The 15,315-nt window shown below is 34.7% G+C and overlaps 1 protein-coding gene across 1 annotated transcript in view; it reads right to left on the bottom strand.

Moving 5' to 3' along the window:
• Nucleotides 1-179: 179 nt before the first annotated feature.
• MIGA1 (mitoguardin 1) overlaps nt 180-15,315 on the bottom strand; it is a 44,582-nt gene continuing 29,446 nt past the window's right edge. Inside the window, exons 8-15 of the mRNA XM_074832341.1 lie at nt 8,600-8,718; nt 8,349-8,421; nt 7,933-8,019; nt 7,711-7,809; nt 7,245-7,379; nt 5,737-5,790; nt 3,833-3,949; nt 180-3,498 (exon numbers count right to left, since the gene is read on the bottom strand). Of these exons, the coding sequence (XP_074688442.1) occupies nt 3,280-3,498; nt 3,833-3,949; nt 5,737-5,790; nt 7,245-7,379; nt 7,711-7,809; nt 7,933-8,019; nt 8,349-8,421; nt 8,600-8,718 (903 nt within the window). The 3' untranslated portion in view covers nt 180-3,279. The remainder of the gene's footprint in view (nt 3,499-3,832; nt 3,950-5,736; nt 5,791-7,244; nt 7,380-7,710; nt 7,810-7,932; nt 8,020-8,348; nt 8,422-8,599; nt 8,719-15,315) is intronic.

Raw genomic sequence — 15,315 nt, 5'->3', positions numbered from 1 at the left:
TTTTTTTCCCATGTATATAACAAATTTCGTAATAGCTGTTTTTTGTTGGATTTCAGGGAGCGACTGCCAATTTCAAGATGACTAACTGGTCTCAAAACTCCTGCCATATTAAATAATTTTGCATTAGATTTCAAGAGTTGTGCAAATTCAAGACTTCAATACAGTTATATGAGCAACAGTTGTTTCACTGAAATATTTTATTTAATATACACAGCTGCAGTTCATTTAGGCAATAGAAAGTTCACAAATACGCTTACTCTGACACTTGATTTGACACGTTTAGTTTGATATAAACCAAAGACTACAAAAGTGAAGTATAATAATCATTAAGAACACATTAAAAATGAGATTATTATTACAGCTAAATTACAAATGATATAAATATTTGAATCTTGCATAATCCCTACACATTCAACATTTCCAATTTCAGGAGTACAGTTATGGCAGCAGAGGATGGCTTTTAAATTTAGCTTGGTCTGATTAGCATGGAAAGTGGCATTCCAAACTGTTTTTAAAATTTGGAGATTATAAACTAAATTCTGATTTTGATTATGAATTCACTGAAGTAGAATTGCATCATACTGTCATTGCTCTGGTGCAGCTCTGGCACTCGCGTTGTCAAAGATGGTGGACCTTTGACATTCTTGAGCCATACGGCTGGTTATCAACAGATACTCCTTAGATGACTTCAAACTAAGGTGTATAAACCTTAGGTTATGAAAGAACTGATTACAGTTCTGTGTTACAAGAAGACAGCTATCTCCCATTTAAATTTATATCTCTGTCTCTGGAGTTAGGAAGGACAGAATATATGAATGCTTTTTGGGAAAAGGTCCAAAAAGACCCAGAGGTGATCAAAAGCCTACCCCACATGTACCTGCACATTTCCCTCTTCTTCTCTCTTTTTCTCCCTTCCTTCCTCCCTCTCTCTTTCCTTCTTCCTTTCTTAACTGTTTCTGAATCAAATATTTGTTGGTGGTATCTTACACCAACGAGATACTGTAATTCTTATTTCGGATGGGAAATACATCAGTTCAATTGCCAACCCGATTCTATGGACTTTTGAGAGCTGTACGAGTGCATGGAAGTGCTCTGGATTTAAAGGGATACATTTGTTTAAGCCAGATATTATCAGGCTTAAACATCTTCCCCATTTTCGAAACATTTTGGTGCTTCATTAGACCTTTTTCATTCTTCTGTTTAAAAAAATCCTTTCTGTTTTGACAGAAGACCAACTTTTAAATTATCTGGAAACATTTATAATCTCATGTGCCATGCTGTTGCACTTTCTTCAGAAGCTTTTTATAAATAATATGAAAATGGCTCACTTCAATATACATTTACTTCTGTGAAAAAGTACATTTCTGTCTTTCTGTGATGAATGTTAAGGTGTAATTTTCTTTATATCATTTTATTAGACCAGGCAAACCACAGCAGACAGTTTCCTTTGACACACTGCAACCTCTAGGTAGTATATCTGCTGTGGATATGCCATTTACTCTGTTACTTCTATTTCCAGCTATTCCTATTGATTCTGAACCCAACAAGACACCTTACTGTTCCATATAATTTCATTCACAGACTTGCAAAAAGCTGCCAAAATACAGATACTTTTGAGCAGATAAGTATGTTTAAGCTAAGCAAGATGGGTGAAAAAAAGTCACATTCCGACGCTGAAGATACACTTTGCGCATGGAGCATGGTGCCAAGTCCAGTGACTTGAATGGTGGAAATAGGCCAACAGCAGCATTTGGGATTTCTGTTCTATTACACACAGAAGTATACTTTTTTTAATAACCTATAATCAGTTGGCATTTCACAGAAGTCATATGACACATTTTCATAATTTTTATATTTATCAAATGCGTACAACAAAGGAGAAAAATGTCAGCTTCAGTAAAATCTACGGAACTACACAGGCCCTCCTTTTCTAGTATCATCATTTTGGGTTGTGTTTGCAACAAAAGTTGAAATATTTCTAATTGAAGTTTGTTTCAATATGCTAGATTTGAACAGCATGCTTCTCAAGTATCTGACTATTTAGAATTACTCCATCCTTACTTGATATTACTTGACACAGGATAGATTCCTGTGGGCAGGCTTTGGGTGGCAAAGCATATATAAATGTAGTTTAAGAGCCTAAGCTAACTATGAAACATTGTTTCAGTTTACACACATTCAAAGATTATAGATCATCCTTACTGATTACTTCTAGCACAGAAAAAAAACATTACTGCAAATTCCCTCATGCCCTCTTACTGTGCTGTGCTCCTGTCTAAAGCTCAGGATTCCATATCCTGAGCCACAGTTTTGCATTGCACATAGATGGCCACAATTGCTTAAATTTCCTCTTAAATAGACACCTGACTTCCTACAAGGAAGGGGGGAAGACAGAAATGCTCTTAAATTATAAAACACCACCTTCATTTCTGTTTCATGATTAACAAATCTCATCATACATCTTTATGTAAAAATATATTTTGAAATGCTACATATGAACTGAGAATGGTATTGGTTTCTTTACCACCACTACATAAAGTAGTAAGAGTTTGAGAAAAAGGAAAAGTTTTAAATTAATTGGTGAAGCTAGCATAGCTTTTCGAATATAAGTAAGTGCTTTCAACCACCTTGATGATGTTTAGACATTTTAAAACAAAATAAAGTAAAAAATACATACTGGAAGTCATTCCTGCCCAAAAGGTGCCTGCATTTCCTGCATCGCTTTTTTACACTGTAGTACAAAATGACTGCTTACACCCACACAAATGTAATTTCATGGCAGTGGCAACATCTTCAGTTTTGTGAGTGCGATTACTTTATTGCATGTTCACATGAATCAGAGACTGCATATACCCCAGTCAAAACACCTTCTAGATCTAGACACACAATGATTTGGAGACTCTGTAATGAACATTCTGTACTATAAGCCTTTAAAGGAAACAACTCCATCAGCTTCACTTACAAATTATCTGTGCAAAAGTACAGTATTTCATAAATAAACTTTACCCAAACATTACGGAAAAAAGCTTTGGGATACATTAAGTATAAATACAGTGACAGCTGAGCTGCAAAATTAATTTAGGTAAATACAGTAATATGCTCACCAGTTCTTCTCACAGATGTACATTTAACCTCCCTGAGTCCTCTTCCATACTTAGCGACATGATACGTTTTCAGACGCTTGCTCAGTAACAGCAATGATAGCTTCGGCGTTAGAGAAAAAGGTGCGAAGGAGTACATCAAAGTGCACTCCCATCTCGTTTGTCATGGATTTCAAGCTTACTGTACTTTTGCTTCTAAAAGCCCACTGGTCATGACATGCCCATGACCACTTACGCAAGCACTGACATGTCTCAGTGAATCTGCTCCAAGATAGGCCATTAAAAGTTCAGTGTGTCGGATTAATAGTTGCATAAGATCTTCAGCCAAACTCTCCATAGTTGAGTATCTCACCTTTTCAAAATCAAAAATGTCTTTGAGGAAGAAAAGCACTTGATCCTAGTAGGGAAAAAAAAGGAAAAACCTGTATTCACTTACAAGAAGAAAAAAAGTATGCAATGTTAGCTATTTCTTTTACATGTTTCCTAAAAACATCCATTTATGTATTCTTTTGGTACTGAGGTAAAAGTGCACTAAAATAGACCTTGCAAAACAGTTCTAGGCTTTAAAAAAAATTTTAATATGAAAATATTTATTTTCGTGGTTTCTTACTATTAGTCTTAAACTTAGGAAAATGCAAATGTATGCCTATAAATAAGATCCTAATTTCTTTTAATCTGGAAGATTTTTTTAAAAATGAAGATAAGTGGTAATTAAAAAAAAAGTTGCAAACCTTGAAGAAGCAGCATAGGTCATAAAGGGAATTTCTAGGCCCCAAGAAGCCCCACGCCAAAACAGGGCTGATATGTTCACATATAGCATAGAAATGTGCAAAAAATCCATCAGGCACCTAGTGATGTAAAAATTGTAGACAAAAGTTACACAGTAAATTTAGTATAAATCTCTATTATATAAAATTAAGTCTTCAGAAAAGCCTAAAACACCTACTATTTCAGGGCTGTAGTAACTTCAACTCCTTTAAGTTATAGGGCAACTGTGCCAACCAAGTGTCATGATTTTTTAGAAAAAGTTTTTACTTCAGTGGTACCTTTGTATTTTAAATATTTTAAGATTAATAGGCGTAAGCCCAGAAAGATCGTGAACAATCTACTCTGACTCCCATACAACGGATGAGATAATTTTATTCAGTTATTCCTGTTTAAGCCCCTATACACTATGTATAGCTGAAACCTGCAAAAAGGTAAGCAAACTGCAGTTCTGACTGGAAAAAATGTACACCTTACAAGAATCCATGTTTAAGTCTAAAGAAAAACATGAAGTATCTGTGAATGTCCATCCTGTTGTTACTTTTACAACCTAGAGGCACTCAAAAAATATAGTATAAATTTATGTCATATATGAATGTACAGTTTATTTTATATACTCATATATTTATAATTTTACATCAGCTAATTTATAAACTAATAAAAATAGAAATTAATCATAAAGTAAAACATAAAATACCACATAAAGAACTGTCTGTAAGTAAATTTAAGTTCTCTCCCTTACAAAGACTTCCATGGTGCTTCACTTTATCCACTTCTGAATGACTCCAGCAGCACTGATGAACTAGGCCCAAGGAGTAAAGTTACTCACACATTTACAAACTTAAAATATTGAGCCTTTGGTATACAAAGGAACTACAGAGTAAGGTAGTTGTGCAGTGCAATAATGATGAAGATAATAGGTTACTAAGACATCTATTTTGGAGATATAATCCCTTTATATAAAACTAGTGTAGAAAAGATCTATTCATATAAAATATAATATATATATACACACATAAAGGGATGCAACATCTCATATCTTAAGACATAATGGTAGCTGAGGACCTTTTACAAAATACCAACTGCCACTTGAAGCTACTTTTTTTATGATTAAATACGTCTTTAGCAGTTAGGAGTCACGTAAATAGCTATTCTTAGAATCAGAGAAAGGTGTCAGTGCCAATCACCTGAGCAGAGGTTCCTCACCTGATGTAGGCAAAACCACTTCTAATGACTAGGGGTGTCCTGCAGCAAGCCTCAACTCTGCTGTTGGACTGGCTATCACAGAGGTGGGGCATTTGCCTCCTAGGTCTAGTAAAATCCTCCAAAGGTCGAAGTAAGGAGCTGCTGGCGCAGAGGAGTTCTACTTCGAAACCTGCAGAGTTCCTTCACTGAGAGCTCAGGATGTGGAAGGGGGCTGAGGGAGGCTGCAATAGAGTTCCTGTCACTGGCAAGGAAGATAGTACTTCAGGTAGGTAAAGGGACAGGACTGAATTTTATTTAGGTGTGGAGATGATGCAGGGAGACGTAGCGTAAGCAGGTGAGATACAAGATTGATGACCTTGGTCCGCAAAAATCCGAGGTACATGTGTGGGGCCATAAGTCAGAGAAATTACTGTCACCACTGCTGAAGGGACCTAAACTTGGTTGAAAAATACTTCAGCTAAGACTTTTTGCTAAAAAACTGGTGTTAGGGCCCCATGAGCTAAAATTCTACAATTAGCAGCCTCTTGTCTAAACTAACATGATTACAGGATTATGGGTTGATCTGTAATTTGTTTTGCCAAACCTACAAACAGAACTTCAAATTCTTAGGAGCTGATCAGTAATTTTGGTCCACATAATTTGCAAGGCAACTTAGGTGACTTACCTTCATTTGCTGTCTTTTCTGCTTCAGTACTGACCAACAGCTTGAAGCCACAGCCTAAATGTTAAAAAAAAAAAAAAAAAAAAAAAAAAAAAAAGCCCCAAATCCTCTGTAACTTCACTATAAGAGAAATCAGTTTTCATCTCAAAAGAAGTGATCTGCAGAATACTGTATTTCTGTATTTTGGGGGTATATATTTTCTTCAGTTTCAATGTGATAACACTATGTTTAAGACTATAAAATATCAGCTGATACAAATAACTAGTTTTATATGTAGTTCATATTTGTTATTTTCAGATCTAACTTTGCAACATTTTCTTTAGTTTAATTCAAATGTGATTTGGCATCCTTGACTGATTTTACAGTTGCAACAGTTAGCAACATTCACTGGGTTTAACTGAGGACCACTCTTATATACCAAAGTGTGTGCTCAGACATAAGTAACTATTTTAGATATTAAGTAGTATGTGAACACATTGAAATGTCCTTTTTCATTTTAGCAAAAACATTCCTGCAATAGCTTCAGATTCAGCTAGGGAGTTTTGTCCAAATATGGACCTGTGAAATACAATATACCAATATCAGTACTAGGCTTTTTCCCCTCATAGCCTGTAACTATCTTCATCTAATTCTCCTTCAGTACTGCAAGATCATTTACTACTCACAAACCAGAATGTTATCACATAACTACAAAAATAAATATGTGCAGGTTACCTTTTTTTTTTTCCCTCTAGAGGGAATATTTCAATTGAAAGACAAAAATAAAAGGAAAACTGGCAGTTTATAGATATAAATGAAAGAAATGGCAGTAGTAGCTCTACCAGCTGACCGTGGCAGTAGCCTGTATGTCTGTAGCAGAGGGATGAGATCTATCTCACAAATAAACAGGCACATCTGAAAAAGTTGAAATGTTATCAACATTTGAATGCCTGTATTATATTTACGTACTTTTGTTTGCTTGCAACTTTGTGCCTTATTGCTAAAACTCTGGTATATGAACAAAAACCTGTATCTAATATCTAAGATGTGGCTAACAGAAAGTTCCCTTCTAAAATTCTGCTTCCTCAGAGAAAACTCATTTTTGCAGGACAAACAAGTTAAAGTATTTTCTCCAATACATTCAATCATTCCATATATTTTGGGCCCGGGCTTGTAGCTTTTTTAATTGCTATCTTGAAAAACCTGGTAATAAAATCTGTTTATTTTTTCTGAGGAATATTTCAGGTACATATTCAGTTGTACTGGAAGCTGAGTTAGATTTTACAGCGATGGACGGTGTAGTTTCTTTGCTTCAAAATGCTGTTATCAAGGAAATACACACTGTCTTTATCCTGCAGTTTGATTTATTCTTGTTTTTATATTGTGCTTTAAAAATATAAAGCACAGATCACTGGAAGAACAGTTTCAGCATATACAGAAGTTTTATATCAGAATGCTGACACCAATGTTATATTTACTTATTGTAATGTACTACAGAACAACGATTATGAAAATTACACATAAATACTTACCGTTTCTTTAAAAGAGGAATTTAGCCAGCGGTTATTTACTACATTCTGTATAGATATTGGTGGATTTTCTAAATCTTCAAATGAATCCATTAATATGAAGTCCAGAACAACATCATAAAAATTCAGGTTTTTCACCTATATTAAATCAGAACATGGTCTAAGTAACCTAGTTTCTCTTTCAGCAGTGGAATTCAGCATGCACCATATTCTAACTCTGTATTAACATGCAGATGTGTAATTGTTTTTAATGACTATTAAAGACACTTTGTCAGTAAAGGAGAAGTTAAAAAAAATATTATGTGCTTTCTGGTACTAAACTGCAGTGGAGGATGCCATTTCTCTAAATCAGCAGTGTAAACAAAAAAAGAGTTGCCTTTCCCACAGTTCTGAACTGTAAAAATTTATTTTTAGATGCTACAGTTTGCATAATTAAGGGTAAAAGCACTTTTCAGAAATTCAGACTCACTCCTCTAGCAGCAAGTTCCATTTCAGTATTATCCCAGTGATCCGTTTGTTCCAAAAAATGTATCATTTCATCAAAGACATCTTCAAATTTCTTTGGATTCTGTAAAGTAAAAGCAATGACTATCAAGCAAACATAACAAGAGAGATGGTTTATTTACAGTGCAAAGTGAATTCTGGTAGAAGTAACATTAACAGTAAAACATTAGTTAAAAAAGGCTTTTACCTTTCGTGCTCTCACAATTAAAGCAGACAAAATTTTTCTTCCACTTTCAGCAAGAAATACTCTGTTTGCTGTTTCTGAAAGAATTACCTAGAAAAGGTTTCAGAAAATATAGACATATTCATTCACAGGTTATACTAAGTGACCTTAAACACTTCAATCAAATTTAACATAGTTATAACCACTAGTATAGTAGGCAAGTTCCTAATAAGCTTTCAGTGCAAAGGTTCCAAAGCTAATCACAAAATTGGGACTCCTCTGCAAATATGTCCCATTTTCAAATTACAGAAATGTAAAAGCAACAAGGAAATATTTAATTACAGAACATGCTATGAAAATGCTTGCACAGGTAGAGCATTGATAGTTTCAATGACACATACTTTAGGCTTAACCAGGCAATCACTCTCCTTACTATTTACCTGAAAAGCTTGTCGAATACAATGAAGCTTAGCAAGGAAGTCACTGTCTCCTAGGCATTCAAACATTTCAGTCCTATAAAAAATAGAAAAGTTTTCAAAGACCATTAAAAAAAGCACAAGAAAATTCACCTAAGTCTAATTCCTAGAAAAAACAACTAGTACAAGTAGCTTCTAAAAAACAGTTCTATATAGAATATTTAACTTCAATTCTTGCTTTTCTTGGAAATAATTAAGTAGACATAAATCAGTACCTTAACACTCGTGAATAAATTTTGCCTTCTTCTGCTAGGTGCATCGCTTCTTCATACAATGGGCAATGGCAAAGGGAATCTAGACCATACGTATTACGAATCTCTCTGTGCTCCGTAAGCTGAAAAATATTTTCTTTTAAGTTAATTAAAGAACTCGCTAACATAATTTTTGTAAAGATAAACCAAATTAAAGCAGTTTTCCTCATATTCTACTGAAAGATGTATCCTTTTCTGCATCTGCTTAAAACAAAGGCACAACACTCAACTAGTAAACAGAAGAGAAACACCACACTATTAACAAGACTTACTTTCTAGCTTTTAAAATCTGAAAGCTACAGTTTCAGGTTTCAAGATTCAAATGTTTAATTAATACAATGGAGGCAGTCTTAGTTTTGTTTTTAATTTGCCTAGTTAAGTTTTTTAATTTGCCTAGTTAAATCTAAAGGGTCTCAAAGCTGTTAAAAAAAAATGTCAGGATACAGAGTACAGAATGATTGCATCATGCAAATCTTTAGGAAGCTGGAAATAGTAACATCCTCCCACCCTTGTTTTTGTTTTGCTGGTAAATGTCTGCTCGTTACCAAAGCATATTGTATGAAGTATGAGCATCCAGCATTTTACTACCAGCTCCCAAAAATTTTAATTATCTGCAGTTTTAATTTTGTGGTTATTACATAAATTAACGTGAACTCATAGACATTTTTAGAGAAAAAAAACCCAAAACAGATTAAGAAATCAAAGCACATGAATAACACAGAGAACTCTTGTTTACAGGGTATCATATTTAATCCACAAAACAATGGCTAGCTACAATTTCCACGACAAACATTACATCATATTATTAATGATCCAGAAAAAAAAAAAAAAATCAGAGGCTTACACATCCTTTGGTTTAGTTAATGACCAGAAAATGAATTCTAACTTTTTTTTCAATCAATTTTTTCTTTTTTTTAATATCTTGCGTGGGGGAAACAAACATGTGCTTCTAGGCTATAAAAACAGAGCCTAGAAACATCTTTAGAAAATAATTCTCACAGTAATTGAACTATATAAAATTAGTTACCCTATATCTTAGATAATTTAAAAAAATCATATTAAAATATAACTTTATGTTAAACTTCCATTCAAATTTTTAAGTAAATATATGCTGAAAAGCTTTTCCTGCCACTGAAGACCTACAGGCAAGTGCTGGTATGAGCCTTCATAACAACATTAAGAACTATGCTTCCACTGTGTCTTCTCCACAGACTTTAGTTGAGCCAATTACAGCAACCATAATTTGGCCAAGAAGACTTGCCTGCTAAAGGGAAGAATATTATCATGTGCCAATACCTATTTTTGTTCATGTAAACATTAAAGCACACCAATAAGATGATCAGTAAGAGATTTCAGTACGGGGTTGGTGTTCTGACAAGCATCACATACTGTTTAGATAGTATATATTTGTTGGAACTTACACTGATGATTTGAATCACTCATACCAGTATTCTTTTACTGTAAGCAAATACATATAATTAAGTTCATAAAATTGTCAGGTTCCATTTTAAATTGATTTTTTTGAGTTAAAAAATTTTAAAAAATTCTCTATTCCTATACAGATTTCTATAGTTCTCGAATTGAGACTCAAATGACAAGACGATAGGGAATAAGTAAAGAAATAAAAGTTTTAAGGTCAACAAAATGTTGTGAGCAATGTACACTTTCAGAATTCATCTAGCTTGAAAGTATTTCCATTTTAAAAGTATGTATTTGTTTATCAGCTGTTTTGCTTGGAAGAACAGAGTAGAATATGCTGACTTCCTAAAAAAGATTTACAGCTATTAAGACCAAAATTTAACAGTATTAATCATAGCACCAAACTGTGTTTTGTATCTGACAATTCAAAAACCCCACCTAAAAATTTGTGTTCTTATTAAACAAAGGAAGCCACACAGCTTTGAACTGAAAATATATAAGAAGGAATAATATAACCAACTGGAAGAAACAGGAATATATTTATTTCTTTCATCTGAAAGAAATCAATACACATACAGACACATACACACACATATACACACACATGTATATATAGTGTAATAGTTAGAACAGGTATGCACAAGAAAAAGTGAAAAATCTTTACTCCAGAATTTGGTTTTCTATATTTTGATTAAGAAAGTATTAGCTGTGGAACAATATATACATATTTTCCAAAATAATGACCAAAATAGAACACAAATAAGTATACCAATTTATTTCTTACCTGATCCAGCTATTACTGAAGCCATAAAACATTCCATTTACTTTATTTCATTTGCAAAGCATGAGAAGAAATGGGTTGTGAACACATATGCACTTTGTAAACAGCAACCCCTCTCCTGGAGGTTATAATTTCTGTGGTAAAAGGGATTATATTAGTTTTCTCTAGTGAACTTCAGGCAAATCACCTTCTTCAGATACTTAGGCAAACTGACTGACTCATGTGAATTAGGACTCATGTGATTTCTCCAGGTAGATGCAGGTAATCGCCATCTGCTGCCAGCAAGCCTGAGATGGTAATATCTTTAACACGTGAAGATGCCAGATCATAGCCTTTGTGGTTACAGATTAGCATAGAATCTGATATAGAAAAAATTAGCATCAAATCTGGGAGTTGGGTGAGGCCTTTGATAATATTAAGCCCGTTTTTTTTTAAACTTCCTCTCATGCTAGCAGATGAAATAAAATTGCTGTGTTACTGTTGTAATGCATATTATTGAGCTCAAATGAAGAAAGCAGTTTAATCAACCAGCTACTAAGCAGGAGAGAAGGGTATTCTTCCGCTGAGAAGATGGTTTTGATTACAGATTGGAGTCAGTTCCAACCAACATTTGGAAAGGGGGTGCAAATTCCTCTATCACTGACTTCTCTTAGCATGCAAAAAGAAGAGAGGAGAAAAAACCAAAACAAACTGAAAACCAGAAACTAAAATGACCTCTAAGTTTAACTAGAAAAGGTGATTTCCAGACAAGCTCTGATGCTGCATCGTAATGCTCCTGGAGTCATCATGGATTTTCTTTTGATGCTTTCTAGTATTTAAAAATATATTTATATATAAATATTTTATAAGCAGATGTAAACAATACAAATATGTATATATATGTAACATACGGTATTATATTTTAAATGGTCTTGCAAAGATTCAGTAATGGCCATTCTTTTTGAGATTAAATAAGTGAAAGCTTGCCTATGTAAACATCCTGGTTCAAAATAAAATTAGGGGAAGATGCTCTGAACACGCATCCAAGTTTCTAACATAGCAGAGTTCAGCTATTAGAAAAATGGACAAATCATATACAATGTTTAACATGCAGAGTACAGAACATTTTCTAGATAAGAACTCAGGCTGACATCAAAAGGAAAACTAATTCTTTGTTGTAAAAGTCCAAAGACTTGTTACCTTTGAGGAAAAAAGCGGAGAGAAAGGTTAGTTTTAAATGAGATGGTTCACTATAACTACCTTATGTGATTGGCATGCATTTATGATATGTATTTAAGTACACCTGCTTTTTACCCCACTACGTACCCCTATGCACCATGTATTTTTCCTCAACAGTGGTTCGGTATTTATCAGAAGTTAGCAGAAGGCCCCAGCACCCCACATCTTGACATCACAAGTTGGACTCTTGAAAGCTCAAGTCCTTTCTTGCCACTCCATATGAACAGTTTTTGCATAGCCACTGCCATTTTGAAACCCTTAACAGACCACTGAGGATGAAAAAGTACTCCATGCACAGCTGCCAAAAGTGCTGGCAGTTGTAACGCAGAGGCCTGTGATGATGGACCTGACATGCCAGCCCCTAAATGTCTGCTATTTCCTCAGTGTCATGTGGAGTTACATGAAGAAGAATATGAAAATGCAGACAAAGAAGAGATAAAAAGATGAATCACCCTATAGCAGCAATCTAATCTTGTAATGCTTTACTTCTATCCATTGTTGTTGATGACCACTGCACTGGACATTTATGATGACCTGCACTGGATACCTAACATCATTATGCTGAAATAATATATACACACCTTCAAAACTCCAAAGCTTGTAGTGATAACTGGTGTTTCTACACACAGTGCTGCAAAGCAGCCTCTGAAGATTACACCATGGATTATTTTTGTTCAGATGCTAATCGGTTTTCTCTACACAGATCAGCTTTGAGGCTGCATCTGCTAGTAAAGAGATGCTGAAACTCTTGTTGTAGAGCATCAAACCTCTAGAACTTGCAGTAGTTTTTAAGCCTGGGATTCCCTGACTGCTTCAGTCTAATGTACTGACTCAGTACTCTTATTTGCCACCACCAAGTTGTGTTTTAATAGATAGAAAAAATTCTCAACTGCGCAGCAAGACCTTGTTGACTACCAAAATAATCACCTGCATGAACGTAACAAAAATAAAAAATGCTAGACCTTTTAAGAATTCTTGCTTGCTTCCCCTAATAAAAAGGTCAATTTACTGGCACAGTCAGCATTCCTTAAATTCTGAGAAACTCTGCTTATCCTATATTAAAAAGGTTGATGATGATCTCTTCCTCTGGATATTTTTATCTTTTAAAATATTTTTTTTTAAAGATGTAAGTAGCTGCAGGATGAGCGTGAAACATGTTTTGGGAGTCAGAAGATGTGATGGTGATTACCAACTAAAACATTTGAGATGGTACTTTAACAAACTGAAATGATAAAGTGGTACATTCTTCCTAATACCTGGAAGAAAACAGGAAAGAAGTTCATGTATTTTCAGGAACTCCTTCTATACTTACTCGTATATATTATAAAACACCTGATACATTTTCTTTGAAGAAAACACACATTCAGAATATGATTTTATCAGAATAATTGTTGCAACTTTATTACTTTTAAGCATAATGACGAATGTGAATGCACTGTGTTGTGTGCATCAGTGGTAGTACTACTCCTTGCCGAGCAGAATAATCCCAAGGCTACGTTCTGTGTCTGGTATATAGATTTTTGCCTACATAATACCTACATGGAGGTATTATGGTACAAAAATTAGTTCAGTGCTAATATATGGGATTTGTAACAAATCTTACATATATTTCCTAAGAATTAAAAACTGTATAGTATTAGCAGTCAGTATATAGGAACACACTGGCTATTAGACGAAACTCCTCCTTGTCCTAGAAGTGAAAACATTTAATACTCTATGCAAATATCATACATAGCTAAGGTTTCTGTTAGAGGACAAGGATCAACCCCAGATTTTTTAATTATTATTTTTAAAGCTTTTAGAGCACCATTTAATGACTTGTTGGCCTAAGTTTTCCTATTCATAGCCACACAGTAAGCAACCACAGTTGTCCTTGGAAGGAATCAACGGAATCTGGCTCCCATTGACTACTCTTCATTGCCACATGGAAAACTTTTCCCCACAATGGAATCTTTTTAACTGGGGCTACATCTACTAGGATGTGTAAGGCAAATAATGGAAAGAAAAGCCACAAAAAACCCAACACAAATGAAGCATGAAGTTTGAGGAATTTATTAGAAAAGACATAGGAACAGGAAGTGTTTCAAAGTGGAACAGAACTTTCCCATTGCCTACAACACCACTGACATTTATTGGGAGGTGGAAAGCTTCTGATGGTGATATGAATAGAGAAGTTTTATTACTGGATAATGTGCTTCACTGGACACCATGCCCAAAGTAGTAGGCAGAGGTTAGCAGTACTTCAGGTACAGGTTCTTCAAAGAAATAATATTACTGTTAGCAGAATGAAAGACTTCAGCCATTAATTATTTCCTCTCTTTCTCCATGTTTTAAGACTATAAATATGAGGCACACATTAAAGTTGTCAGAATAGGGAGCTCCTTATAATTTGCTACCCAGGGCATGCTAGTCTACAGGACTGCTATACTACATTTGTTTTTGAGGTAAGACAATAGTCTACATCAAACTGGACTGATGACATGAACATGGGTGAAGTGACCAGGATGAGAACAATATGGCCTGAGAAGATCATCAGATTAGCAGTGATTATCGTCACACGTCTGAAGGCAGTCAGAACACAGGAAGGCACCTCTCTGATTTTTGTGGTGAAACAGGAAAAAAACCCCAAACCTAATATCCCACTTATAAATGCTGTAGGAATACACCTTACTGTTACTTGTCAACATTATTCCCTCTGGTATTCCGTATTTCAGGAAAGGAATAAAATATCTATCTGGAAACCAGGAAAAAGGTAACCCTACCTTTCAGTGACAGGGCTCTTTTTGAGCATTTTCTCAATCTAAAACTCAATTTCAGTCACTCTGAAGGTTTGGATGCCATATACAAATAATTACAGGCATACAGAAACTGGTGTTCTTTCCCTGTTGTCAAAGCCTGTTCCTTCCTGCACTGCTTTGTTTTCATAGATTTGAACTGAGAAAAAGACAACCTTTGTACAGAAATTACTGATTAAAAAAGAGCAGCTAAGGCTTTATTCACAAGTGTAAAAAAATCTCCTAAGCTTTGGACTAAGTCAACATTTTAATAAAGCAAGCAAAGTGTATTTGATAATAGAACTACAGATTCAGTTCTAGTCAAGATATGAAAATAAGACATGATAAATGCATGTGCACTGACAAAAAAGAGGCAGCGATGAAGCTCACTGTCAGGGAGAGCAGGAAAGAGCTTCTATTGGAAAGATGGAAAAGAAGCCAGGAAAGAGAGGGTGGAGACCTTTATCTGGCACACTCACTGCTGTATT

The sequence above is a fragment of the Strix aluco genome, chromosome 8, assembly GCF_031877795.1.
Source record: "Strix aluco isolate bStrAlu1 chromosome 8, bStrAlu1.hap1, whole genome shotgun sequence".
Classification (NCBI taxonomy): domain Eukaryota; kingdom Metazoa; phylum Chordata; class Aves; order Strigiformes; family Strigidae; genus Strix; species Strix aluco.
Note: the sequence above shows the minus strand (reverse complement) of the source record. Positions and strands in the feature narration are given on the sequence as shown.